General features: G+C 53.7%; 1 protein-coding gene across 1 annotated transcript in view; it reads left to right on the top strand.

Annotated features, from left to right (window-relative positions):
* The window catches only part of LOC118175944 (protoheme IX farnesyltransferase, mitochondrial), a 102,060-nt gene extending 92,006 nt beyond the window's left edge, over positions 1–10,054 (top strand). Inside the window, exon 7 of the mRNA XM_035342628.1 lies at positions 7,728–10,054. Coding sequence (XP_035198519.1) covers positions 7,728–8,170 — 443 coding nt within the window. The 3' untranslated portion in view covers positions 8,171–10,054. The remainder of the gene's footprint in view (positions 1–7,727) is intronic.
* Positions 10,055–23,189: the final 13,135 nt, after the last annotated feature.

The following is a 23,189-nucleotide window of genomic DNA, read 5'->3' as shown; positions in this document are numbered from 1 at the left end:
AGCACCCCAAGGAGAAGGCACCAGACAGGGTCTGCAGGATGGGCTCCCACTTTGGAGCCCCAAAGGGAGCCTGGAAGAGGCTGTCGATGAGGAGCCCCCACATGGCTGTGCAGGTTTGCCGTCCTCTGCTGAACCCGGTCCTTCGACAAACTTTGGCAAATTCTTCCTGAACGTATTTTCATTTTGCACAAATGAATGCTCTGGTAATTCCATCTTAACCAGCAGGCTTGCATTTTTTGTGGTGTATGTTGCTGGGGTAGCTGAGACGAGTTATGTAGGGCATTGTTTTACGCAACCGTGGCCGTATAATGAAAGGTGTTTCCCTGTGGGGCTGTCAGCAGCAATAACCTGTTGTGTGTTGCACAAACTGTGCGTGCCTGCGTGTATCTGTATGTGGTATCTTCACCTCTACGCAGTATCTGCACATGGCAGCTGTCTTTCTCCCCGTGCCACACCTGAGGACATCTGGTTTCCTTCTGCTAAAGCCAGTGGCCAGCAACGTTCCCTGGAGGTGAGAGACCCCACTGCCAACTTCATTTCCTATTCGTGGTGGACACCGAGGGTGCTCCTCTTGTTCCGCCGACAGACGGCGCACACCCCAGCACCCCTCCCCTTTATCTGCTCCCGCAGAGAAGTCTCCTGCAGCCCTGCGATGGTCCTGCTCCCCGAGCCTTTTGTGCCACCCTTCAAAAGAAGCAGCTATAGAAACCCATGACCATGAAGCTTTGTAGCGTTGCCACGCTCTGCTCCGTGCCCCACGTCTGGGGGACCGCACAGCCTTGAGGCACACAATGACGGCCGAGCGCCGCAGCCCGCCCCTTTGTCCGCACCGCAGGGACCTTGTGCGAGGCTTTGGAAGCGATACCTTTCCTTTTTTTTTCCTCAAGGCTGCTTAGCCACTCGCATGTTATCTGGCGCAAGCAATAACAGGTGCTTTTGTTTCCCCGTGGAGGCAGAAGTGCCGGTTGTTGTCTTGCTCTGCCGCTAATGGAGGAAACGCTGCAGTGGTAAAGTGCGGGGGAATTTGTCTCAGTTTGGTTAAGGTTTGTGAGCAGCTAATTCCTAAATGCCTTTGTGGTTGAGAATGCTTCGTAATCACGAATTAAGATGTAAATTTTGTAGAGCTAATCCCATTTCTGCTCCCAAAGACAATGGTAAAAATTAAATAGTAGGTAAAACGTTTCCTCGGGGAGATTTTATCAGGGCAGTATCTTGAACACGTGTAATCTGAGGCCAATTGATTTACCCTAATAGTTATTTTCCGTCACTGAAACAAGCTGAAGGAAAGATCCCAATTAGTGCCTGCTCTGACTGCTGCACAAACAGAAGACGCTGCCTCCAGCTCTGTGAAGCAGCCTTCCTCCGGCGGGACTGGACGACGGTGCTGTGTTTGTCCCAGCTCCCCCAGATAACCCTGGGGGTATTCGCTGTGTCGTTGTACCTGCAGTGGGCAGCACGGGTGTGGTGAGACTTCACAATCTTCCTTTACACGTGTAATTGCTGCCTAGTTCGAAATCTCCAGGGAAGGCCACTGTGTTAGACCTGTTGTGAACACGCTCGGAAGCCAGAAAATAAAAGCTTTGGGGATGTACCACGTACGTTTCCTGCCGGTGTGACGTCCTGTAAAAAGCCTGCAGAACCACAGTGAAAACTTTTCGACTGGTTATGTCAGATTTCCTGGAGAAAAGGTGAAAAATGCAGTCGGAGACAGCATGGTTGCTCCGAGCAGGTGGATACAGCTGGAGCAGTTCAAGGCTCGGAGCTCTAATCTACCTTGTCTGGCTTAAAGGGGAGCAATTTGTTCGACATCTCTTAGCTGAGGAGAGCCAGTCGTGTGCTATCAAGTAAAACGGTGTGTGGTTGTTTCCTGACTACAGTCCATTAAGAGGCAAAGCTTAGGCTACCAAAGCCTTCCCCTCCCGACAGGAGACAAACTCGGAGCAGTTTCTTAGAGACAAAAGGCCGGTGCTTCCTTCTAAGAAGGCAGGGAGCTACCAAGGTCTGGAAATAATTTGAAAATTCCTTCGCATTATTCAAGGCAGAAGAATTACTGAAATTGTGCTTTAAGCAAAACAGCATTCTTAGGTTGCCAAGGCAGTAAACACCAGCTTTGGGAAATGCAATAAGATTTCAACATCTGTTTTGGAGCTGATATTTTAACCATTCTGTGTTTATTTTAATGCCTGGTTGGCCAGTTCCCAGTCATACATACACAGCACCAAAGAAAAGACAGAAGGAGCGAGTCCATTCTGGAACTGATGCTACACGTCGGCTCCCCCTTCTTTCTGTTTCGTTTTTTTTTTTCCTTTTTTTGTTGGTTTATTGGACTGGTTAAGTATCTGGCTGTCCTGCCTGGAGCTTGCAAGCGATAGCAGAGGTTTGCAGATCCCCGGGTGAGAACGGAAGGCATCGCGCGTGCCCTAAAGAGCAGCGAGAAGGGGAAGAGGACAGAACAAGCTGCTCATCTGGGTGTTTTCAGGAACACGGTGTCGACACAGCAGCGTCCCTGCAGACAACCTTGGGCACGTTTGCCCCAGCGTGCGCAGGCACAGCCGTGCTGGCAGGGCTCCAGCACGAGGCGCCGAGCTCGTGCCCGGGGCTCCAGCCTCTGCCCCCTCTTGCTCCGTTCCTGTTCTGCCCTGGAACAACTTGAGTGCAGGTTTGTGGAGAATTTCGATCACATCATCCCAAAGTCTTGTGCCTTGAACTAATTCAGCTGTGTGTGAAATCATCGTGCTGCTCCACGTGTCGGCTGTACGCTGCAGAAGGCACTGTGACGGTGGGAGGCATCGCCCGCGTGCGGGAGCCCTGCTCAGATGAGGGCTTCAGAGAGCGGCGTCCTCAGCGGGGGGCGGTCGGCAGGAGCCAGAGGTTACTTCTGCCCTGCAGTGGTTGAGGAAAGAGGTTTGCAGTCCTCAGCTTGCTTTACGCGAGGGAAACTGCTCAGATCAGTGCTTCCAGCAAGATTTCTCTTGGCACTGTTGCTCTGCACGGAATGTGCCCACCGTTTCTTCAGCAGATGTTGGGGTTTGAACAGACTCTGGGTCCTTCACAGGGCATGAGGAGCTTGGCGGACTGTGCTCGGGATTCGGGGGACCGCGCTAGGGACCAGAGCATCCCCGGCAATGCCAGGGTGGGCAGAATCCCAGAATCATCTAGGTTGGAAGAGACCTCCACGATCACCAAGTCCAAGCTCTGACCTAACACTAACAAGTCCTCCACTAAACCATATCCCTAAGCTCTACATCTAAACGTCTTTTAAAGACCTCCAGGGATGGGGACTCAACCACTTCCCTGGGCAGCCCATTCCAGTGCCTAACAACCCTTTTGGTAAAGAAGTTCTTCCAAATACCCGACCTAAACTTCCCCTGGCCCAACTTCAGCCCATTCCCCCTCGTCCTGTCACCAGGCACGTGGGAGAATAGACCAACCCCCACCTCGCTGCAGCCTCCTTTCAGGTACCTGTGGGGTGCAATGAGGTCGGCCCTGAGCCTCCTCTTCTCCAGGCTGAACAAGCCCAGCTCCCTCAGCCGCTCCTCGTAGGACTTGTTCTCCAGACCCCTCACCAGCCAGAAGGTGTTGCTGCGTGCTTGCCCTCCTGTCCCCATGTCAGCCGGTGGCCAAGGCTTGCACCCCGAGCACCATCTCCCATTTATTTCCCTGCTCTTCACTGTGCTCTTAGCAGAGTCAGGGACGGAGCGAGCTCAGGCGCTCCCTAGCCTGGGATTTGGGACATCCTGCAGACGAGGTCACCATAAACCGCTTTAAAAGGAATAAAGCATGAAATTTTAATCAAAGTTTAGAGGTACTGCAAGGCCTTCCTGACACCATGAAGAGCATAACTTCAGAGGTGGACGCTTCTTGTTCTTGTGTTTTGAGAATTAGACTGTCAGCTACTGCAGCGTGGAAGCCCGGCATCACGAGTTGCTCTTGGAAGTCACCTCACTGTTATTTCCAACTCTTCCTCAAATTTGTTGAACCTTAAAATGTCTTGCCAAGCAGTTTCCCAATGTCTGTGGAATTTAGTCTCTTGTTTGTTTTAGGAAAGGTGCAATTTATAGAGCTTCAGTATTTTACTAGATGAAAATATATTTACAGAAAGAAATAACCATCTTCCAGCTTCTTCAAGTCCCGTTGACATTTTGGCTTTATCTTAGATATTAAAATAAAATAAAAATCTCAGCTTGTTCTTGTTTATTAAAAAGAAGATCTATTATTACTATTTAAGTACTTTAAAAAGAATTTAAGAAAAAAAAATAATAGCTTAACCTTAAAATGCATGATGAATGGTAAAATCTGTTCTTTAACTCTGTGGATGCTACAGGGACATACCTGGTTCTTTGCAAGAGTGACTTCCCGGATGATTTAAGCTAGTACAAACCAATTAAACTATGGGAACTCAAGTGAAAACGCTTTATGGCTATTTTGCACCTAACAGTGAAAGAATCCTGGGTCCTGTCTCCTAAATAGGCCTCATTTGGTTTCGGAGATCAAACAGGACTCCTCTGCCAAGTTAGCAGGGTTTATACGGGGCCGCTTGCAGCTCTCACACCGGGGGAAGCAAAGAGTTGGGAAGTGGTGATAAACGGGCTAAACCTGCAGCTATTCAAAATTCGTCCAAAAAGGCAAAAGAGTTTGGGATATCCCTGAGGTCTTGCAGTGCATAACCACTCAGGGAGAGCTGGGGGTCGTAGGGGTGTCTCATGCTGGCCGGTGTGTGCTCGGGAGTTTCATGGCCACGGAGGAGCCGGGGAGCTTGGGGATGTGAAGTCTGTGTCCAAATCCAGAGCTCCACGTGTATCTGCTGTGAACAACCTGGCCTGGTCTTCACTTAATTATAAGCTCCGTGGAGAAAAAGGAGATTTGCTTTGATTAAACCGAGTTCCCAAACTGTTGGGAACTACTCGGAAGAAACAGCAGACTGCAGGATTTTGAACCAGGTAATTCTCCAGAGTCAGTCTCACTACAGTATTGCTTAAAAACACGACTGACCCAATTATGACATAGTTAACATGCATCTAGTAATTAGTGAGTATTACCGTGTCTGCTCTGGGCTTGACAGGACTCCTGTTTGGGGATTATTTGTTGCTGAATCGTCCTTCACCGTGTGCTGTGCTTTGCAAGTCATCGGTCTTCTGTGACACTTGGAAATCGCCGGCAGCCTGGCAGTCCCAGCCCGGGCAAAGGAAATTGCAGGATGTCCAAGGCACATGGGAAACTAACAAAAAGATCGGGCCAGTTAAAATCTTCATAATGGGCTATTAAATTGTTTTACTGTTCAGCTTCTCTGTAAAATATCAATTATCTCAATGGTTGTAATGTAATCAAAGCAATTAAATTCCAAAGGCTTGCATGTAAAAACCAGAGCTTTGTAAATGGGAGCCCAGCCCAAGTAGCTGACTTGGTCTGTTTGTGTTTAAAAGTTTCTCCAGATGACTATTTTTTTAATGGTGTTACAGTTTGAGAACCGTAAAAGGGTTTTGTGTGCTTGAGGTTTAGGGTGTGTTCTGAGCTTGGCTGCAGACGGCGTTTGAAGAACTGAGCAAGGAAGGCAGCCTCGCAGCCCGTGCCGGCTGAAGGCAGGCTCGTCCGCGGCCGTGGGAAGCGGGGGCAGCCTCCTCCTGTGAATCCTGGCCCTGGCTCCATCCCCGCACGTTTCCTCTGCTGGTGGGTCACTGCAGCTCACCGTTCCCAGCACTGTGCAAACCGACGGGCTGATGTCCCTGAAGCACCTCGGATGTGAGACTTGACAAGCATTCCCATCGTAGTTTTATCACGTTCAGGATCTTGCCTCTGGTGATATGTTTTACAAGAGCAGGAAAAAGCTAAAGAATGAAATATTGCAGGGATATTTTCCCCGGGATTTCTCCTGGAGTAGGGTGAAACTGAGGTGCTCCTCGAGGAAGTTTTATTTCAGTTTATTTGCGCGGAGCCTGCTCCGTTAGGGTTCAGTAGAACCGAACCAAATCCTACCTTGTTAGGGTCAGGATTGCTGCTGTTGGCACCGGCCATGAAATTAGTGGTGACTTTGGGGTGCACCATTTGAACCATCTTAGGAAGTTCTGATTTAGAGGAGGGGCTGAGCATCTGTCCCCTGAGTGCAGGGTTTTAGGAGGGTCAGATGGCAGGATCTGCAAACGTTCTTGGCCATGGGCCAGGAAATCACCTGTAATTCGTATCAGGCAGCGTTGTTCTGAAAGCTGCATGCTCACTACATCGTTATCTCCGTGCTTAAGGTAATCAGCTTTCAGAGGCATGCAATAACCTAGCGGAGGTGTTGGTTACTCATTTTAAAAAGGGGCGAGCCAGGTCTTCTACACCACTGCTGTGGCTTGTAGGCAACCGGAAACCTGCACGAGGTCTAATGGTGATGTCGGTAGTGGGGTGGTGGTTGGACCAGATGATCTTGAAGGTCTTTTCCCACCTCAATGATTCTAGGATTCCGTTCCTTCACTTGTTGATAAAGTAGGGCAAAAAAAAGAAAACCGTTTCCTTCCAAATCAAATCACTATTACCATTGTTTGCACGGCAACACCACTGCAAGGTGTGCTGCTTAAGACAAGAGCCAGATGTGCCCAGCCCCAAGGAACATGCAGCCAAAACAGCCAGAGAGAGGACAAACCTCAGAGCAGGGCCGTTTCTGTCGACTCATTAAGAAAATGATAGATTTGCAGCTCCAAGTGAGAAGTGGTTTCCATAGAGGATGAACTCGTGGAGGCAGGAAAACGCAAAGAAAGTGTTAATGCTGGAGCGGAGTGTTTGGGAGCTGGGGAAAGGGGAGGAAAATCCAGGAATGCTCATAATGTGCAACAGCCCTGGGGGATTTTGGTGTCTTCAGTCAAAACTTGTGATCGGAGTTTAGTCTGAGGGCCTCCTTGAAGCTCACCGCAATCAGCATAGGCTCCTTCTGCCTTGGTAAGACCTGTATCACGTCCTGGGGATAGCTGGAACTGCGCTGAAAGTGCTGTGTGCTCACAGCTCTTCTTTACAGTAAAAGCAGCTAATCGGTGTGAATTGTCACTTGCTCAGGCTGCTTGCACGTTACCAGAACTGCTCTGAAGGCCGGTTCTCCACCTGCTGCCACCTTGTTAGACACTTGGGCCAGTTCTGCTGCCCCGAGGTCTGTGGTGGAAGCGCTGCCGGGCTGTGTGCAGTCTCCTCCTGTTGTGCAGCAGACAAACAGGCTCTGAGGGTGCTGGCCTTTGCCAGGAGGGAATGAGCTTTCCCTGGAGGAAATGAGCTTCTCCTCTTCTGCTCTCACCGAGCAGGGCCCCCGTTTCTGGGCAGTAGCACAGCCGTGAGGCAGCGCTCGGCCCCTTGGCTTCCTCTGGATGCACCAACTTGGGAACACGAGTGGGAGCGAGAGGCTGTGAAGGAAACCAGGCTCTTGGTCTCTTGCCCCCCTTTGCTTCATCGACCTTCTCAGGCAGAGAACAAACGGTGCAGAGATGATTGGTTCATTGGGAAGAAGCAACTTGTTGAACTGATTTGCAAATTAAGTGTGGCAAAAGCAGAAGAACCACCCTGCGTGACCCCATGTAAGTGCTGTTAAAAGCCGAGCATGCCGCGTTCTGCAGAGCATGCCTCGTCTTCTCCAGGGAGCGTGGAGCAGGTTTGAGCACTGACTTTTTGCAAACAAGCCCTGTATCTGAGGTCTTCCTGCAGCACTTGCGGTGGCCCAGCTGGGCCCTCTGACGCTTGTTTTCCTTCTCTCTGTCCCACTGCAGGTGCGTTACTGCTGGGAGGAATCCTCTACTCCTGGCAGTTCCCTCATTTCAACGCCCTGAGCTGGGGGCTGCGGGAAGATTACTCCCGAGGAGGTTACTGTATGATGTCCGTGACCCACCCGGGGCTGTGCAGGCGGGTGGCCCTGCGTCACTGCGTGGCCTTAATCGGACTCTCCACGGTGGCTCCCGTTCTCGACATCACCACGTGGACTTTCCCCATCATTTCGCTCCCTATTAACCTCTACATCTCCTACCTCGGCTTTCGGTTCTACAGGGATGCAGACCGCAGCAGCTCCAGGAAGCTCTTCTTCTGCAGTCTGTGGCATTTGCCAATGCTGCTGCTCGTCATGTTCTCCTGCAAGAAGTCTTTGCTGGAGAAGGAAGAAAAAGGTGATCTGCACGGTGGAAACCACGGGAGGGCTATGGAAATCAGATTGCCTTAAATGTCAATTATTTGTCATCCTCACGACACATCAGGTAGTGTATTTTAGTAGTTACAAGGGGGAAACCTGTGGGATTTGTTTGAAGAAGAATCATTTGTGCCTAGTGACCACTTCATGTGATTATTTTCTATTTTCTTAAGGGGAATAGACAGGAGAGCTTTGAGCATTCACGGGCCGCAGGCCCATTCATTCACTCACCACAGATTCACATTTCGCCTGTGTCAGAAGCACACACGCTTTCGGATGGCCTTCCACGGTCTGTGTGAGTCTGGATCTCTCATCTCGTGGATGGGCCTTCACTTAGCAAGTCACAAGCGCACACTCACTGACCGCCAGCACTGGCAGCCTTGGCGAAGAAGTCAGGAAGCGACAAATGAATGATTTATCACCCCTGCCCCAAGCACCCTTTCCAAATTAAGCTTTAAGGCTCATGATGGGCTGGGTGAGCTTGTAGTGTCTCGGTCTGTGCCGTCCCCGCTCTGTTATTACACAGAAACCTTCAGTTTCTGAGCCTTTTTCCTATCAGTTACTTTTCCCAAGATTTTCCGTGCACCCTAGGATATTTGTAGCTTTCACATAGCTTTCACAATGCTTTCACGATGCTAAACGAGTTAGGAAAACTGTCTTTCAGCACACATCAGCATTTAAACAACCTCCAGATGAGCAGCTATTCCGTAGCATAAACTTGAACACACTCTTAGCCATTTTCCTACTACATCCATCACGGGGCATTTCCAGCTCCCGTGTGGTTTTACATCATTAAGGTTTGAGCCCCGTGTGCCAGATCTTTGGCTGGTAAAAATTGCCATTGCAAGCTTTGAAGAGGTGTAGGAGGAGGGGAGCAGATCTCAGAGTCTGGTAGTTCTAAGGTGTTTCTGTGCTGATGTGTCCTGTGCCAGCCCGTTCAGTCCCAGCGTCCTTGAAAGAGCTCTGGACCTGCATCAAGAATTTGGACTGTACCTGGTAGCCCACCACGGTGGCTCAGAGAAAAGCTCGTGTTTGGGGTTTGTCATCAGTAAGGAAACACGTTTTATAGGAAAAAAAAGAAAAAAACATTTAGGATTTTTGTCTAATATTGTACTGTTCACGCTGCGGACGCAGCCAGTGTCTCTCAAAAGAACGGTTGGGCACATCTTACTAGGAAAATGCGTTGTCTTTGTTAAATGACGCGATGAGATGCGTTCCTCGTCACGGTGTAACGTGGTTGTGATGCCGGTCCGGGGCTGTGGCTTACCCTCAGCGTACCTGGGGCTGGCTGTGAGCGGCTGGGATGCTTCCAAACACGCCGGCATCCCGTGTAGACAAGGGCCGTGCTCCAGTTTATTGTGGTAGTTAATGCCTGTTCTGACTTGATGCGTTTCCATGCCAAGATTTCTTTCCCATGTGGGGAGGACTGGGCAGCGCAGTTGTACCTCGACCCAGAGACGCAGCAATATCTGACACGGGAGACAGTTCCCTAACCCGATCCCGAAGAAAGCCCTTCAAGAGACGTCACAAATCTGCCACCATGTGTGTATCAAGCTGCCATCAAATCCTCCCTGGCGGCTTTAATGCCCCAAGCCCAGCTTCTGGTCTCAGTTACGCCGGTGTAAATCAGGAGTGACACCGGTAACCTCTGTGCTGCTGGCGGAGGTGCTCCGCCGGAGCAGAGCCACCTGTTTTACGTGGCTCTTAAATAATCAGTTGCAAGATCTCCCGACTCTCTCAAGTGATTGCAGATGACAGGACTGAGTTCCCTGTTTCTGGGCACCTCCGTCATTCTCAGGTTACGGGGGGGAACGCTTCGTGGAAGTATCTGGAAACTGTACAACTGTACAACTTCGTAATTTGTTTTGAAAGTGCATTCAGTCTTCTCTGCAATAAAGTGCATACTGTACAAAAAGAGGAGGGCTCGAAAGCTGTTCTTGAACAACTGATGTATAATTGCAGCTGCGGTACAGTTCGGTTAATTGAAGAGGGATTTGATGATAGTTCTGTGGCGTCTCTCCCTGCACCAGTATTCTTCTTGATCTTCGCAAGAGCGAGGATGGCTTGCAAAATCCTGGGTTATTGTGCAAAAAGCACGCTGCAATAGGTTGCGTGTGAGTGGAGTTTGAGCAAAACCAAAGAATTTGGTGAACCTTTAGCTGGGAGAGGAACCTGACAATAGCAGATGGCTCACGAAAACCGCAGGATTGGCTCCCAGAGGCAGAAAGCAGTGCTGAAACGGGAGGGCTGTGGTTTTCTCCTAAGTCGTGATTGAGCCCGGCCTCAGGATGGCCTGCAAGTATGGGGTGCTGTCCTGACAGTCAGGTTTGATTAAAGGACCTGAGGACACGCCTGTGGTTCATTTTGAGGAGCGGACATCTTCATTTCTTGGGCAGAGTGTGTAACATTCACGGGTTTTCAGGCCAGACAGGAGCTTTGTAATCATCGCTGAGTGGCTGCACCATGCAGGTCACGAAATTGCACCACCACCTCCACGCCTGGGCAGTCTGGCCTGAAGAGAGAGCATCTTTCTAGGATGCATGGGTCCAGAATTCGCAGGTAAGAAATGCCATTTATGTATTTATTTACTTATTTATTGGTAGGAGAAGAAAACTGTCTTTTTTCAGCCAGGAGGTGTTCTGTGCCGTGCTGTAAAATGGCCACGTGTCAGGTACGGATGAAGACGTTTAACCGCCGTCAGGAATTTTTGCTGTTGCACATACTGTGGAAATGGAAACCTGGCCAAACCGAAATCTCGGGTACGTCCAGACAGCGCGGTAGGCGTGCCAGATGTCCGTTTCAGCACTGGGGGTGCCGCTGTGGAAATGAGACAGGTTCTAAAACAGCCTGCCCGCATCCCAAGGCGTTTGTGATCGCTGTGACCCTGCATCCAGGATGAACACAGCTCTCCCCACTCCAGCACCGCTGATGTTAGCGCCTAAATGCTGCAAGGAAAGAGCAGGTGAGGGGCATGCCAGTGACTTGTGGTGGTTGTCAGTGCCAGGGGTTCAGGTCGGGCTTCCTGCATCTCTGTCCCAGACACTGCAAGCACTGGGTTGCTCTGCACAGCTCCATAGATCCAAAGCGATGGTTTCTACACAGAGCTGCAGCGCTGTGCTGTTGTCCCGCGTTGACTTGAGTACGGGTCGCTCGGCATCCCGTTAGCCTGGTTACTCGGGGTCTCTGTGTGGTTTGGCCCTCCTGGAGCAGACCCGCTGTTGTGTGGAAGTACAAAAGCAGCAGCGATGCGCCGTTTCCCTCCGGCCCCGGGCTCTGCTGGTGCTGAGGTGGTCCCTTCTGGGGGATGCTGGTACGGCATTCTGCAAAGGAAATCCTTCGCTGGCAGCAGTGCACCTCCTGAAGCCTGAACTGAGGCTGACGGAGGAATCTGGGCCAGTGACTGGAGAAGCCAAAGCTTGTTTTAGTCTATTTGAACTTTAAACCTTTTGTGTGACTCCAAGTATGCTTTTGTGGATAAAACAGTAGCCCTGAGGCTCCGGGGATCTTCATTCTTTCCAGATTCCTGCTGAGGAAATGCAGTCCATCTGTAAAGTAGGGGTGATAATATTTAGCCTGGCTGGACAAGGGAACAGCTCGATAGCCCACGTTTTGTCAGCCCCTTGCCCATTGTTCTTCACAGTCCTTGGAGGAGAGCGCTGGCATTTGAGCGGCACTGCGGGGAGCTGCCTCTTGCGTCCCCCTGCGCTTCTGCTCCTTGCTCTGATCTTCAGCAGATCGCTTAACCTCGGTCCAGCAGGCAGGAGGACTTGGGAAACCCGGCTCCGTGATCTCAGATGCCCCGAGCTCGCCTGGAGCCAGGGCTGCTGCACGAATCCACGCAGCGCCTGCGGCACCTTGGCGTGACAGGCATCCCCAAAAGCGCCCGGTCGGTGGGGGTCCCGCTTTGTTCCAGCGTGAGTGAGGAAACCCAACCCCTGTGCACACAGCTCCCTCCCTTCTGCTTTCCCCACATGTTTTTCCCTCGCTTCCTGTATCAGTCTCCGATACAATCTGCCCCAGCAGAGTAACACATTCACACTCCCCTGGCTCCAGCAGCGTTTCTCGCTCGGCCCGGCCGCGGCATTTCAAGGCTTACACAAAACACACACGGTCTTTTCAGCTCCGGCGGTCCCACAAGGATGGGATGGAAACAGAGGGATACTATTAGAAATCATTATGCTTACAGATAGAAAGCGTGTTAGCCAGGTCGCTCTCCAGAGGTGGTCAGATATCCCCCCTTAGAAATGCTGTCCACGGGAGGCTTCGCTTTTAAAACAGAAATAGCAGCGCTGTTTTCCTACCAGGCGGCTCGGTTGGTGGTGGTAACACTAGCAGCCCCGTGGCAGGCGGTCCTACGCCGGGTATTTCTTAACCATGGGAAGAGCCGGCCCCGGCGGGGGCTCAGGGCTCAGCGTGCCACCCGTGCTGCCAGCGTGGCCGTGGCTCGGCCGGTCGCCTTGCGGCGCTGCTTTTCCTTCTGGTCATTGCCCCCGGGGAGCGTCCGTCCGCAGGGGGCTGCTGCCCCGCTGCTGCGTCCCCATCGTGCCAAAGAGAACTTCGGTAATGTGGGGGCAGAGGTAACAGCTGAGGTGGGAGGGCAGAAACTCCTCTGCGGGCGTCCACCAGACTCGCTGCCCGGCCCCTCACGGTCACAGCGTCCCCGGCCCGAACAGCAGGAGGTGGTCGGAGCTCAGCGCGTGCAGCGCCCCAGACCACGTAGGTTGCCGTCAGACACACGCGTGTGTAACGGGGCTGGCTGGAGCATCTCCCCTCGGCTTTGCCTTTTTCGCTTTCCGCCACCCCTGGTGTTCTGCTGCCAGCATTAACTGGTTGTGCTGCAGGTTTTCCAGCCGAGGTCAGTGCCTCAGGCTGGTTTTTAGTTTCCAGTGTTTCAAAAAGCACAATTTGACTGTTTCACAGGACAAGGCTGGCAAAAGGAGCTGTTTTCCCACAACGCAGAGATGTTTTTCCTTCTGCTCCCAACCAGCCCTGGCACCTCCAGGCCTTGGAACGAGAACTGACGCTTTGGCAGCGGGCTCTGCGGGCTCAGGTCGGTGCCTTCAACCGCTCTGTGACGATCCTGCGTGTTCCCTGAGCCTCTGCGAGGTTTTTGTTCGCAAACGCTTGTTTGAACACTGCTGCCGATGGCTCCGAAGGGATGCAGCCAGTGCTCTGAGCGTGGCAGGCACGGAGCCGGCTGGGGAGCTGGTGGGGAGCTGCTGCCGAGGTCCCTCTGCTTTACTGAAGCCCGGGGGCTAAGAAGGGGTGTCTGGAGAGGGAGACACCTGCCTCTGCCCCCCGAGCTGCAGAAGCTGTATTCAATTTATGCCTTTAGTACCATTTCTCTAGGAGCCCTGCCTCCTCCATCGCCATCAGAGGGAATTCTCCCCCTCTGCTCTGCCCTCGTGATCCCCCTGGAGTGCCGCATCCAGCCTGGGGACCCCAGCACAAGGACAGGGGGCTGCTGGAGTGGGGCCAGAGGGGGCCACGAGGGTGCTCAGAGGCTGGAGCAGCTCTCGGTGGAGAGGCTGGGAGGACTGGGCAGGCTGGAACATGGAAGGCACCGGGGACACCTTGTAGCGGCCTTTCGGTACTTGAGTTTATAGAAAAGCTGGAGAGCAACGGACAGAGAGCAATAGGACACGGGGGGTGGTTTAAAAGTAAAAAAAAGGGGAGATTTAGATTAGATGTTAGAAATTCTGTACTCAGAGGGTGGTGAGGCCCTGGCGCAGGCTGCCCAAGGAGCTGGGGGTCCCCCATCCCTGGCAGTGCCCAAGGCAATCCCTTCCAACCCAAACCATGCCATGATACCACGATCAAGTGAGGCAGAGTGCAATACCCAACGGGTGTCTCCGTGGGTCTCAGAAGTGTGCAGCCCCACAGACCACCAGAGCAGCTTGGGGAATCGTTTTGTCCCCCTGGTTTTGCTGCACTTCACACAGTGCTGCCCACGGCACGTGGAAGGTCCGTCCTGGTCACCGCTCACCTTTTCACCGCTGTAACTGGCTTTCCTTGGACATCTATTCTTCATGAATAATATGCCACAAAATACACTGCTCATACCAGGATGAGCTGCAGCTGTAGCCAGACGACAGTCTTTTTCTTCAGCAGAAACACAGACCTGTCTTCCTCCCAGCCTGCCGAAACTGGGACCCTACTGAGCTGCCCATCGTCCTCCTCCAAAAGGGGATGGGGACAACGGGAGCCCCTGGGTCAGGGAAGGGGTAGAGACCAGAGCATGGTGCCCAGGGGGACGGACCCTAAAGGAGCTGAGCAGGGGGGGCTCTGCCATGGGTCATCCTCTGCTGAGGGGGACCTGGCTGCCGGGATGGAGCCCAGCACACGGCAGTGGGAGCTCCTTCACCAAGACGTGGCTGGCCCGGGGACTCAGCTTTTGTTTTCCGAGCAATGAAAAAGATGAAGATTTGCGGTGCTAACAAAGGCTGGGAGATGCTTGGGATTTTTTGGCTGCGGAGAGAAGGCTCTGTATCAAATTAAACTTGAAACGGAGATGCAAACGAGGTAATTAAGGCATTTCCGCTTTGCTTCCAGGGGAGCTGTTGGACAGCATCCAGACCGGGGGAAGGAACAGGCTGAGTTTATCAGCTTCGCTCCGAGGTTCGTACCGGAGCAGCCAAGGGCTCGCTGGTGGACACGCCACCCACCAGCAGCCCCTGCACCCAGCGACTCCCAGCCAGCGCAGGCAGAGACTGAAGCAAGGCGGGGGAAGCGAGATGCCCGTGGCCACACGGTCACCCTGTGGCAGGGGGAGGAACTGAGATGTCTCCTGCCTGAAGCTTGTTATGTGCGCTTGGTTTGTAACCGAGCCGAGGGGTGGCAGGAGCTGGCGATACAGCGGGGTTGGTGGGGATCAGCCCTCCTGGCTTTAAAAAGGAGCGGTGGGAAGAGAAGCGCTTGCAGGTAGAAGTGCTTGCAGGAAATGCTCCTGTCTGGGGATGAGAAGGGGTCTGTGCTACCTGCTGCCTGCTAGGTCTGGTCCCCCGCGGTCACCAAGCATCTGCAGGGGCATTTGTGCCGTGTCCCGCGGCTGCTGCTCGGGAGCTGCCTGGCTGTGCTCGCTGCACGGGCTGCTCCGTCAGGCCGCTTGCAGACTGCTGGGGGTGAGCTGGGGAGGCACCGCTGGGGAAAGCCCAACCAACCCCGCTGCTAAACCCGTGCCAAAGCCCGGCAGAGCTCAGCCTCGCTGGGTCTGTCCTTGGAGCACCAAAGAGACCCCATCCGAGCCCTCAGCTCGGAGCCAAGGAGCCTGCTCCAACGCCAGCAGCCCTTCACGTGCGGTAATGGGGGCTGCAGGAAGGCCACGCTGGTGGGACAGGTGGGCAGATGGGCAGGCAGACCATGGCCAGGCAGCAGGCAGCCACTCGCTGGGATGCGCAGGCTGCGCCTCGCCTGGCCGCGGTGGCACTGAACTCCCTCTGTTGACTTATCCTGAAGTTGCACCCCGTAATCCAGCCGTGTCCCTGTCTCTGGTAATAAATAGCACCGCCGGTTAATGGCTTTAGCCCTTACTAAACCACAGACTGGACCGATTATTGCTGCTTTTGTAGCCTGTACAGAGCTGGTTTTATTTATAATTGCACCCTGCTGGTGCGCTCATAATGATTTTCCCTGCTGCATCCCATGCGGTCCAGTGCTACAAAGCCACATTTTCGTAGTAGCTGTTGTTGGTTTTAATCACTTGTTATTGGGATGATATATTAATAGCTGTATCTCTGCGAGGCTTTGGAGTGTTTTCTTTTTCAAAACATTTACAACAAAAGCTGAGCGTTAGCCCTAATAAACGTGTGTTTCATTTGGCTCCCTTCTTCAGCGATGAAGCCAATTAAGTGAGCGCTTGGCAGAGCTCATCCCACTGCATCCTGTCCTGCCGCAGCCCCAAAATCCAATCAGGAATGTCTGATTAAAAGGTGTTGGAGACTCCAGCAGGAACAGGGGTCCTTGACAGGCCCCACATGGCTGGAGGAGTGTGGGTTTGTACTTGCCAGTGTGTCGGCAGGAGAAGCCCGTGCTAGTCCCAGACATACCTTGCAGATGTGCAGTTACACCTTGCCGTCCTCCTGGAGCCAACCAACCCGCTATTCCTTCTTTCACAGCGGGGAACGGCAATGAAGCTGGCTGCTCTGAGGCACTTGGGACGAGAAGCCACTGGCAAAACCAGAAATAACCCCAGAATTGCCCATTCCCTGTCTGAAGCATGGGGAATGCTCTCCCTCCGAGCGGGACAGCTGGCTCCAAGGTGGCAGGAACGGGGCGATGCTCTTTATTTCAGCCATTTGGGGGGGAAAAACCACCAAAATTTACCTTTGCTGTGATGAAATGCAACATGATTTAACTAGCAGGGGCCGCTGCCGCTAATTGCATTCAGAGGGGGCTGTGAATGGACTCCTCACCCCCTTCAAAAGGCCACGGCAGCATGTCAGCCGCCGTGCGGGTCATTCATGGACACTCCAGGAGATGTGAAAACATCTGCTAGGTCCATGCCTGCTCCTTTCAGTACAGTTACTCCCCTTGCTAATAATTGTCTGTGTTCTGTCATCTAGAAAGGGACTTTGTGTGCCTCCCAGGTATTCTAATGCTAATTTGTTTAGTTAAAAAGGAGAAGAGGCTAAACAGATGTGAACCATTTGGTTAGGTTGTAGTTCATTTGTTAGGAAGTGCAAAGGATTCTTGGCAGGATATTAAATATTACCTTGGCTGCTCACAAACACTTCATATTTCAAGAGAGGAAGGGCGGTAGGGACTGCACTCCATAAATCAGCCTTTTCTAAGAGACAGAAAAAGGCAAACATTTGATAAATCTGTGTCATTATACTTAGAGATCAAAGGGGGTTTTACATATGTATTTATGCAACTGGCAACCTAGGAGACAATAATAACAAACACAGATCTCTGACAGCTTTACAAAAATAAAAATTAGCCGGTTCTAATCTGTAATTATCTGTGCGAGGCAGGAGGCTGCGAGCAGCAAAGCTCTAAGTTGCTAATGTTGAGACGATGAGCGAATGTTAAGTCATTAATAAATCCATCAGGAAGTGCCATGTGCAAGAGACTGCGAAAGCTGCCGGGTCGGAGCTGGGCATGCCCACGGCGTGTGCGGACCTGGTTTCCTATACCGAGCCCGAAATAGACAGGCGGTAGTTGTCGGACCCGATAGTCACCAGGGAAAGGAGTGCTCCTGAGGTGCTAATTGCCTTCATGATTTGCCAGCAGATGATCTACCAGGAATCTGCCTGAAGGACTCGTTGAGATAGGAAGATTTCCAGCCCTGGTCTCTCTGCTTACCAGTAAGTTGCAGATACACATCGGTAGCATCTGTAGCCTGTGTCAACCTGAACGAGCCCTGCCATTGTTCCCAAATTAGGCTGGCTGATTTTGTACAGCCTCATAAATACAGGAGCCAAAGAGTCAGGTAAGGCAGGGAGGAAACCTGGAGAGACCCCAGAGGAGGTTTGCGCTCAGCAGGACAGACAGCGGGACCAGCGGGGGCTGCAGCGGGCATTTCTGTAATCCGGGACAGAATTTAGCAAAGGAATTCAAACATCTGCAGGAGCAGCAAGGGCCGTCGCGTCACTCAGAAACAAGGAGAAATCCAGTTGCATGAAAATAATTCCACAGACAAAGCAATGCAGCCGCAGAAACGAGAGAAGGAGAAGTAGCATTATGTCATCTCGCCTTTCCTTTTGGCCGGTCGCTGGGCTGATTTCCTATTCTCTTGTGCTGTTTTAAAATGACTTCAGCAACTTGGTTTCTGCTTGTTCCCTTGGGAAACTTCCACAGTCTATAGATCTCACTGGTAGGAAACTCTTCTTGACAATCAGGCTATATTTTCCTTTACTCAATTCCATCACATCACTCCTACTTACGCCTCCTTGGAGCACCCTAAACGCTCTTCCCCATTGAAGTCGGTGGAGTTATGCGAGCAGTAAATTTGGCCCGTGGCACTTGGAGAAATAGATATTAAACCCTTGGGGACAAATTAGGGAGGGAGGGGAGGGAGGGCAGCGGGGGAAAGGAAATGGTTTCAGGTTGAGAGAAACAAGATCTCCTCTTACATCTGTACAGTGGTGCTGCCCGCTGCCCGGCTGGAGCACGCCTGGGCCTCCGCGATGAGCTGCTGTGAGAGGCAGCCACGTCCCCGGGATGTCCCCGGGCACTGACATGGTTCTGGAGCCACGTCTGGGAGCTGGGGGGCAGCCTGTGGCACTGGGCCATACGTGCAGAGGGACCATACGTGCACCAGACCGCAGCACACCCTGCAGAGGGCACACGTGGCAGAGAGGAAGAGAGGACGGCACCGAGGGTGGCTTGGCGTGGAGGAAAAGGAGTAAACGCGTGCAGGAGCTCTGCTCCCTGGGACCCTGCACAGGGGCAAGGGCTGGGGAAGTGGCCCGGTGACTTAGGGACATCTCAGCGTGCTAGGAAAGACCATCAAAGAAAAGCCATGTCAGACAGATACACGGGTATGTAAAGGGGCACGCAATAGCATGCAGAAGCCGCAGACCGAAGCCCTGCCTCTCCTTGTGCTACAGGTGCTGCACAGTCCCCAGGAGGAGGTGGTTTGGGCTGGCCACCTCCTCTCTGGCCAGGTCACTGCATGCCACAGCGCTCCCGGGTTACTTGCTCCAAATACCTCATTTCCCCACGAACACGCAGCTGATTAACACCGTCAGATGCTGATGACTGTTCTCAGACAAAGTGAGGTGCTTCAGACCACATCAGGAAAACTGCACCCTGTCCGGAGCGGGACCAGGAGCACCCTGGCTTGATTTTGGGTACCTGCTCCCAATTTTCTCCGCAGGCAGGCCCAGCTGCTCCTGCAGTCCTCTGAGGGGCTGTGTGCGCCCTGTCGTGAACACAAAAGGCTTCCTACTTCAGAAGGAAAGAAAGAGGACGCTTGGCATTTCAGAACTGGCCTTTTCAGGGGCAGGAAAGTAGCTTTTGCCAACAGGACGCACAGATTTTCTATCTGGGGAAAAACAAAGCGAGAAGAAGCTCGGCATTAGGGGCTGAGCAGTGGTACGCTACTACCATGATCCAAGGGCAGCAGCACGGAGCAGACCCAGCCTTGTGTTTCTGTTCGTGCCCCTTCCTTCCTGATCCTGCCTGCGTCCCGATGCGGCCCCGGTTGCTCTCACCAGCAGGGCAGGACCCCCGTGCTCCGGCCCCGCTGCTGCAGGAGGCACGTTAACAAACTGCAGGAGCCAGGAGCAGGAACACGAGCCCTGCTGGAGCCCCGCTCCAGGTGGGTCTGACCGGAGCCCCCACTGGTTCCTGCTCCATGGGCAGCCCAGCAGCCTCAGCCTCCTCGGCTCGGATGCTCTTTGATACCTTACCTGTTTGGCAGTCCCAGGAAGAAAACTGAAGGCCAACTGTAGAAGATACAATTACAGTAAAACCTGTCTTGGGGCTATTTTGCTTAAAAAACCAATCCAGCTTTTACAGGCTACAGCTGACATGTATTAAGAGCTTAAACCAAACTTTCTGTGACATCTGTTGATGTTAGCCTGGCTGGTGCTGGGAGATGTAAGGAACAAGAATTACTCCATCCGAAGGGTTTTCCTCTTTCCCTTGGCTGCAGGGAGCAACCTGTGCGTGGAAGCAGCAGGCTCCGGGTCTGTAGGAAGCACCGGGCAGAGAGGTGAGCGTGTCTGAGGCCAGCAGAGCCAGCCTGTGCCACCTGCCGGCCCATTGCTACCCGCGGCTGTGACTCAGCCCTGGCCTGGACATCTCCTGTTTAATTCTGTTCCCAGTTTCCCAGCTGGGCCGGCTGGCAGAGCTTTACCAGCGTGCAGAGGGAAACTGGAAAACGATTCCTCCTGCGGCTGCCTCTCATCACTGCTTGCTTCACGTCACCCTCCATACCCCAGCCAGCCCAGCAACGCCGTCTATTTTAGCTCAGAGCAGAGGAGTGCTTTGAAATGCCTTGCTGTCTGGCTCCGGAGCTGAAGCACAGATCTCCCTGTGTGCTCCCAGCGTTTGCTTCGCACACACCTGGTCCCAGGCAGGATGGTGCCCCTGGCACAGCTCCTGGTGGGCTTTGGGTGGCCCTGAGCACTCAGCTCTGCTGTTAGCCCTCTGGGTAGCTCCTGGAGAAGTCATACACTCCGTGTCTTATTTCCCTTCTTCAATCTGTCTGGTTTAATTAGTTCGTAACTCTTTGTAGCAGGGATAATTTTACAAGATAACAGCACAACACCCGGCGTGATCAGAACGATCAGCTCTTGCACAGGGCTTTTCAAGAGCTGATGTAAAGCTGATATATGAAGGAGCAAAGCTGATGTATGAAGGAGTTGGCATCATGCTGTCACTTCTGACACACAAGAAGATCAAGGCCCGTGGTGGGTAGAAGGTTTGCCTGTTGTTCTGCAACAGTTTGGTGCCAAAAGTTAAAAAAGGCAAAGGTTTCAGCAAAGCTTCGCTAGTCCCTCAAAGCAACAGAGCTCTGAAATCAGACTCATTCAGTATGGTGTTTTCTGTGTCTTTAGTAACAACGTGGTAGAAAAGCGGCATTGATCATGCACTGAAGCTGCCAGGCTACGTGCTTGCTGCATGTGTCACATTGTCACATCCGTGGTGTGTGCAAAGCTCCCGCAGGCTCTTCGGAAAACACCGGCGTGACCCGGTCCTGGAGGGGAGGCTCCCAGCGCTGCCGCAGTCAGCTCTGCCAGACGCTCAGATGCTGCTTTCACGGGCTGCTGCCCGGCCTCTGCTGCTCCCGGTACACGGACGGTGAGAAATCTCACCGTGTTTGTGGAGAGGCAGGGACTTGATGAAACGCGGTGCCTTGGAAGGGCGGCTCGTCAAAAAGCCACGGAATAGGCACATCTGGGGGAAACGGTCACTGCAAAAACCCATTCTTCTGCAAGAACACAGCTTTGTTTCTCACACATCCGAATGCTTTGGGGAGGAGGAGGATGAGGCGATGGCAGAGGTGTCCCCAGTGCCACCGTGTGCCATCAGTGCCCAAGCCCCAGCTGGCGAGTCCCTGCAGCAGTGAGCGCAGGGGCGTGAGGAACATGGGGACATGATTTAGTGATGGACCCGGTAGGTCAGGCTGGCGGTTGGACCTGATCTTGAGGGTCCTTCCCAGCCTAGATGGTCCTGGGGTTCTGTGAGAACCGGAGCCCCCAGAGGAGGGATGCAGCAGTCGGAGCTGGGAGTGCTCGGGGCCGTGCCCCGCCGTGGGAAGGCCGGGCTGCATCCTCCTCAGCCAGCCGAGACACTAAAGGAACCGAGGGAAATGTGGATTGACAGGTATAATCCCGGACTGCATTATCTTGTCTTATGGCTCTCCTTTGTGTCTGTACAGTAGAGAGACCTCTGAACCCGTGTCTTTAGTCTAGCAATTAAACTTACTATTTTGTCATTAAATCTTGTTTAGGGATAAAGGCGAGTCTGATTAACATTCTTGTGTGAAAGCCCTGGGGGACAGCCCAGGCACGGGGTGTCTCCGCCAGGCTTCTGGAGCCAGGGTGCTCCCTGTGTGGGTCAGGGACCTGGCGCACCAGGACGGGGAGGTCTCATGCCCTGAGAGCCCAGCTGGGGTCTCTGAACTGAAATCCCCTTAAGCAGGGCAGTGGGAAAGGGGGACCTTTTCCCCACAGCAGGGCTCGGGGGGCTCTGATATTTGGGGTCTGCATGGTCCGAGCGGGAGGAGCAGCTCAGCGGGAGGCGGAAGACCCCCTGCTGCAGGGCTGGAGACATGGCAGAGGCAGGGTGCAGACCCCAGCACCCAAAGGGGTTTTTGTTTGGGGGCCTGGGAGCCAGCAGGGTAAGCTGAGGACGGGACCTGAGCATCACAGGTACAAAGGTACAAAGGTACGAAGCTTGCACATGAAGCTGCTCCTCCTCCTGGAAAGGGGAGACTGTGGGTTTGGAGACCCCTGTAACACTTCCTCAGGCTGAGATGAGGGCACTGCCTTTGGGGACAAGGCGACACAGAGACACCGAGGTCTCTGTTGGCCTCCATGCCATACCCCAGCCAATACCTGCTGTTTCTCACACCTCCTCTCACCTTTTCTGTGGGAGCTCTCAGGAAGGCTGGGCAATGTGATATGCGGGGGAGATGTTTCAGATAGCACCTGTATTGGAAAGGGCCTCGAGATCCCAAGCCTGAAACTGAATTTGGCTAGAGAGAAGGTGTGAATTTGGCTAGAAACAAGGCGCTGGGGTAACCGAAATAAACCGATGTGCGGAGCTGGGTGAGAAGCTGTGGTCCCGGCGGGGAACCGGTGGGGCTCGGCAGCGCGGGGCTGTGGGGCCGGAGCGGGGTATTGGAACGGATCCCTCACGGCCCTAAAATCTGTGAATTTATGAACATTTTCGCTGTGACACAGCAGCGTGGGGGGGCTATCTGTGAATTTAGGAAGGCTTTCCTTGTGGCACAGCAGCCCGTGCGTCCTCCCACGGGGACCGCGGGCTGTCACCGTGCCGTGCGCGGAACGCCAAGGCCGGTGCGTGAGGGCTGCGCGCGAGCCCCGCTGGGACCCACGGCGACGTCTGGCGTTCGCCGAGCGCTGCCCGGGTCCGTGACGGGGACGGAGGGAGGGAAGGGACCGGGACCGCCATGGCCTCGCCCGTCGCGACAGCGTGTCTCCGTGTCTCCGTGTCGCCGTGTCTCCGTGTCTCCGTGTCGCCGTGTCTCCGTGTCGCCGTGTCTCCGTGTCGCCGTGTCGCCGTGTCTCCGTGTCGCCGTGTCTCCGTGTCGCCGTGCCGCGCTGTCGCCCCGCGTCCCCGTCCCCGCTCCGCGGCCGCTCCTGAGGCAGCCCCGGGCGCGGCTCCCCTCAGCGCGCCGCAGCCAATCAGCGCCTCTCCTCCCCCCCTCTCCCTCCCCTCGCCCCGCCCCTTTCCCCTCATTGGTCGCTCCCTCCCGGAGGCCGGGCTGGAGAAGCTGCGGAGCGCGGCGCCGATTGGTCGCGCCCGCTGCCCGTCACCCGCCTCCCCTACCCCCCCCCCGCCCCTCCGCCTTGGCTCCGCGCTGCCCGCGGCGCCGCCGCCGAGAGCGGGGCCGGGGCCGGGGCCGGGCGGGGGG

The sequence above is a fragment of the Oxyura jamaicensis genome, chromosome 18, assembly GCF_011077185.1.
Source record: "Oxyura jamaicensis isolate SHBP4307 breed ruddy duck chromosome 18, BPBGC_Ojam_1.0, whole genome shotgun sequence".
In the NCBI taxonomy this organism is placed as follows: domain Eukaryota; kingdom Metazoa; phylum Chordata; class Aves; order Anseriformes; family Anatidae; genus Oxyura; species Oxyura jamaicensis.
This window is presented reverse-complemented; position numbering and strand designations above follow the sequence as displayed.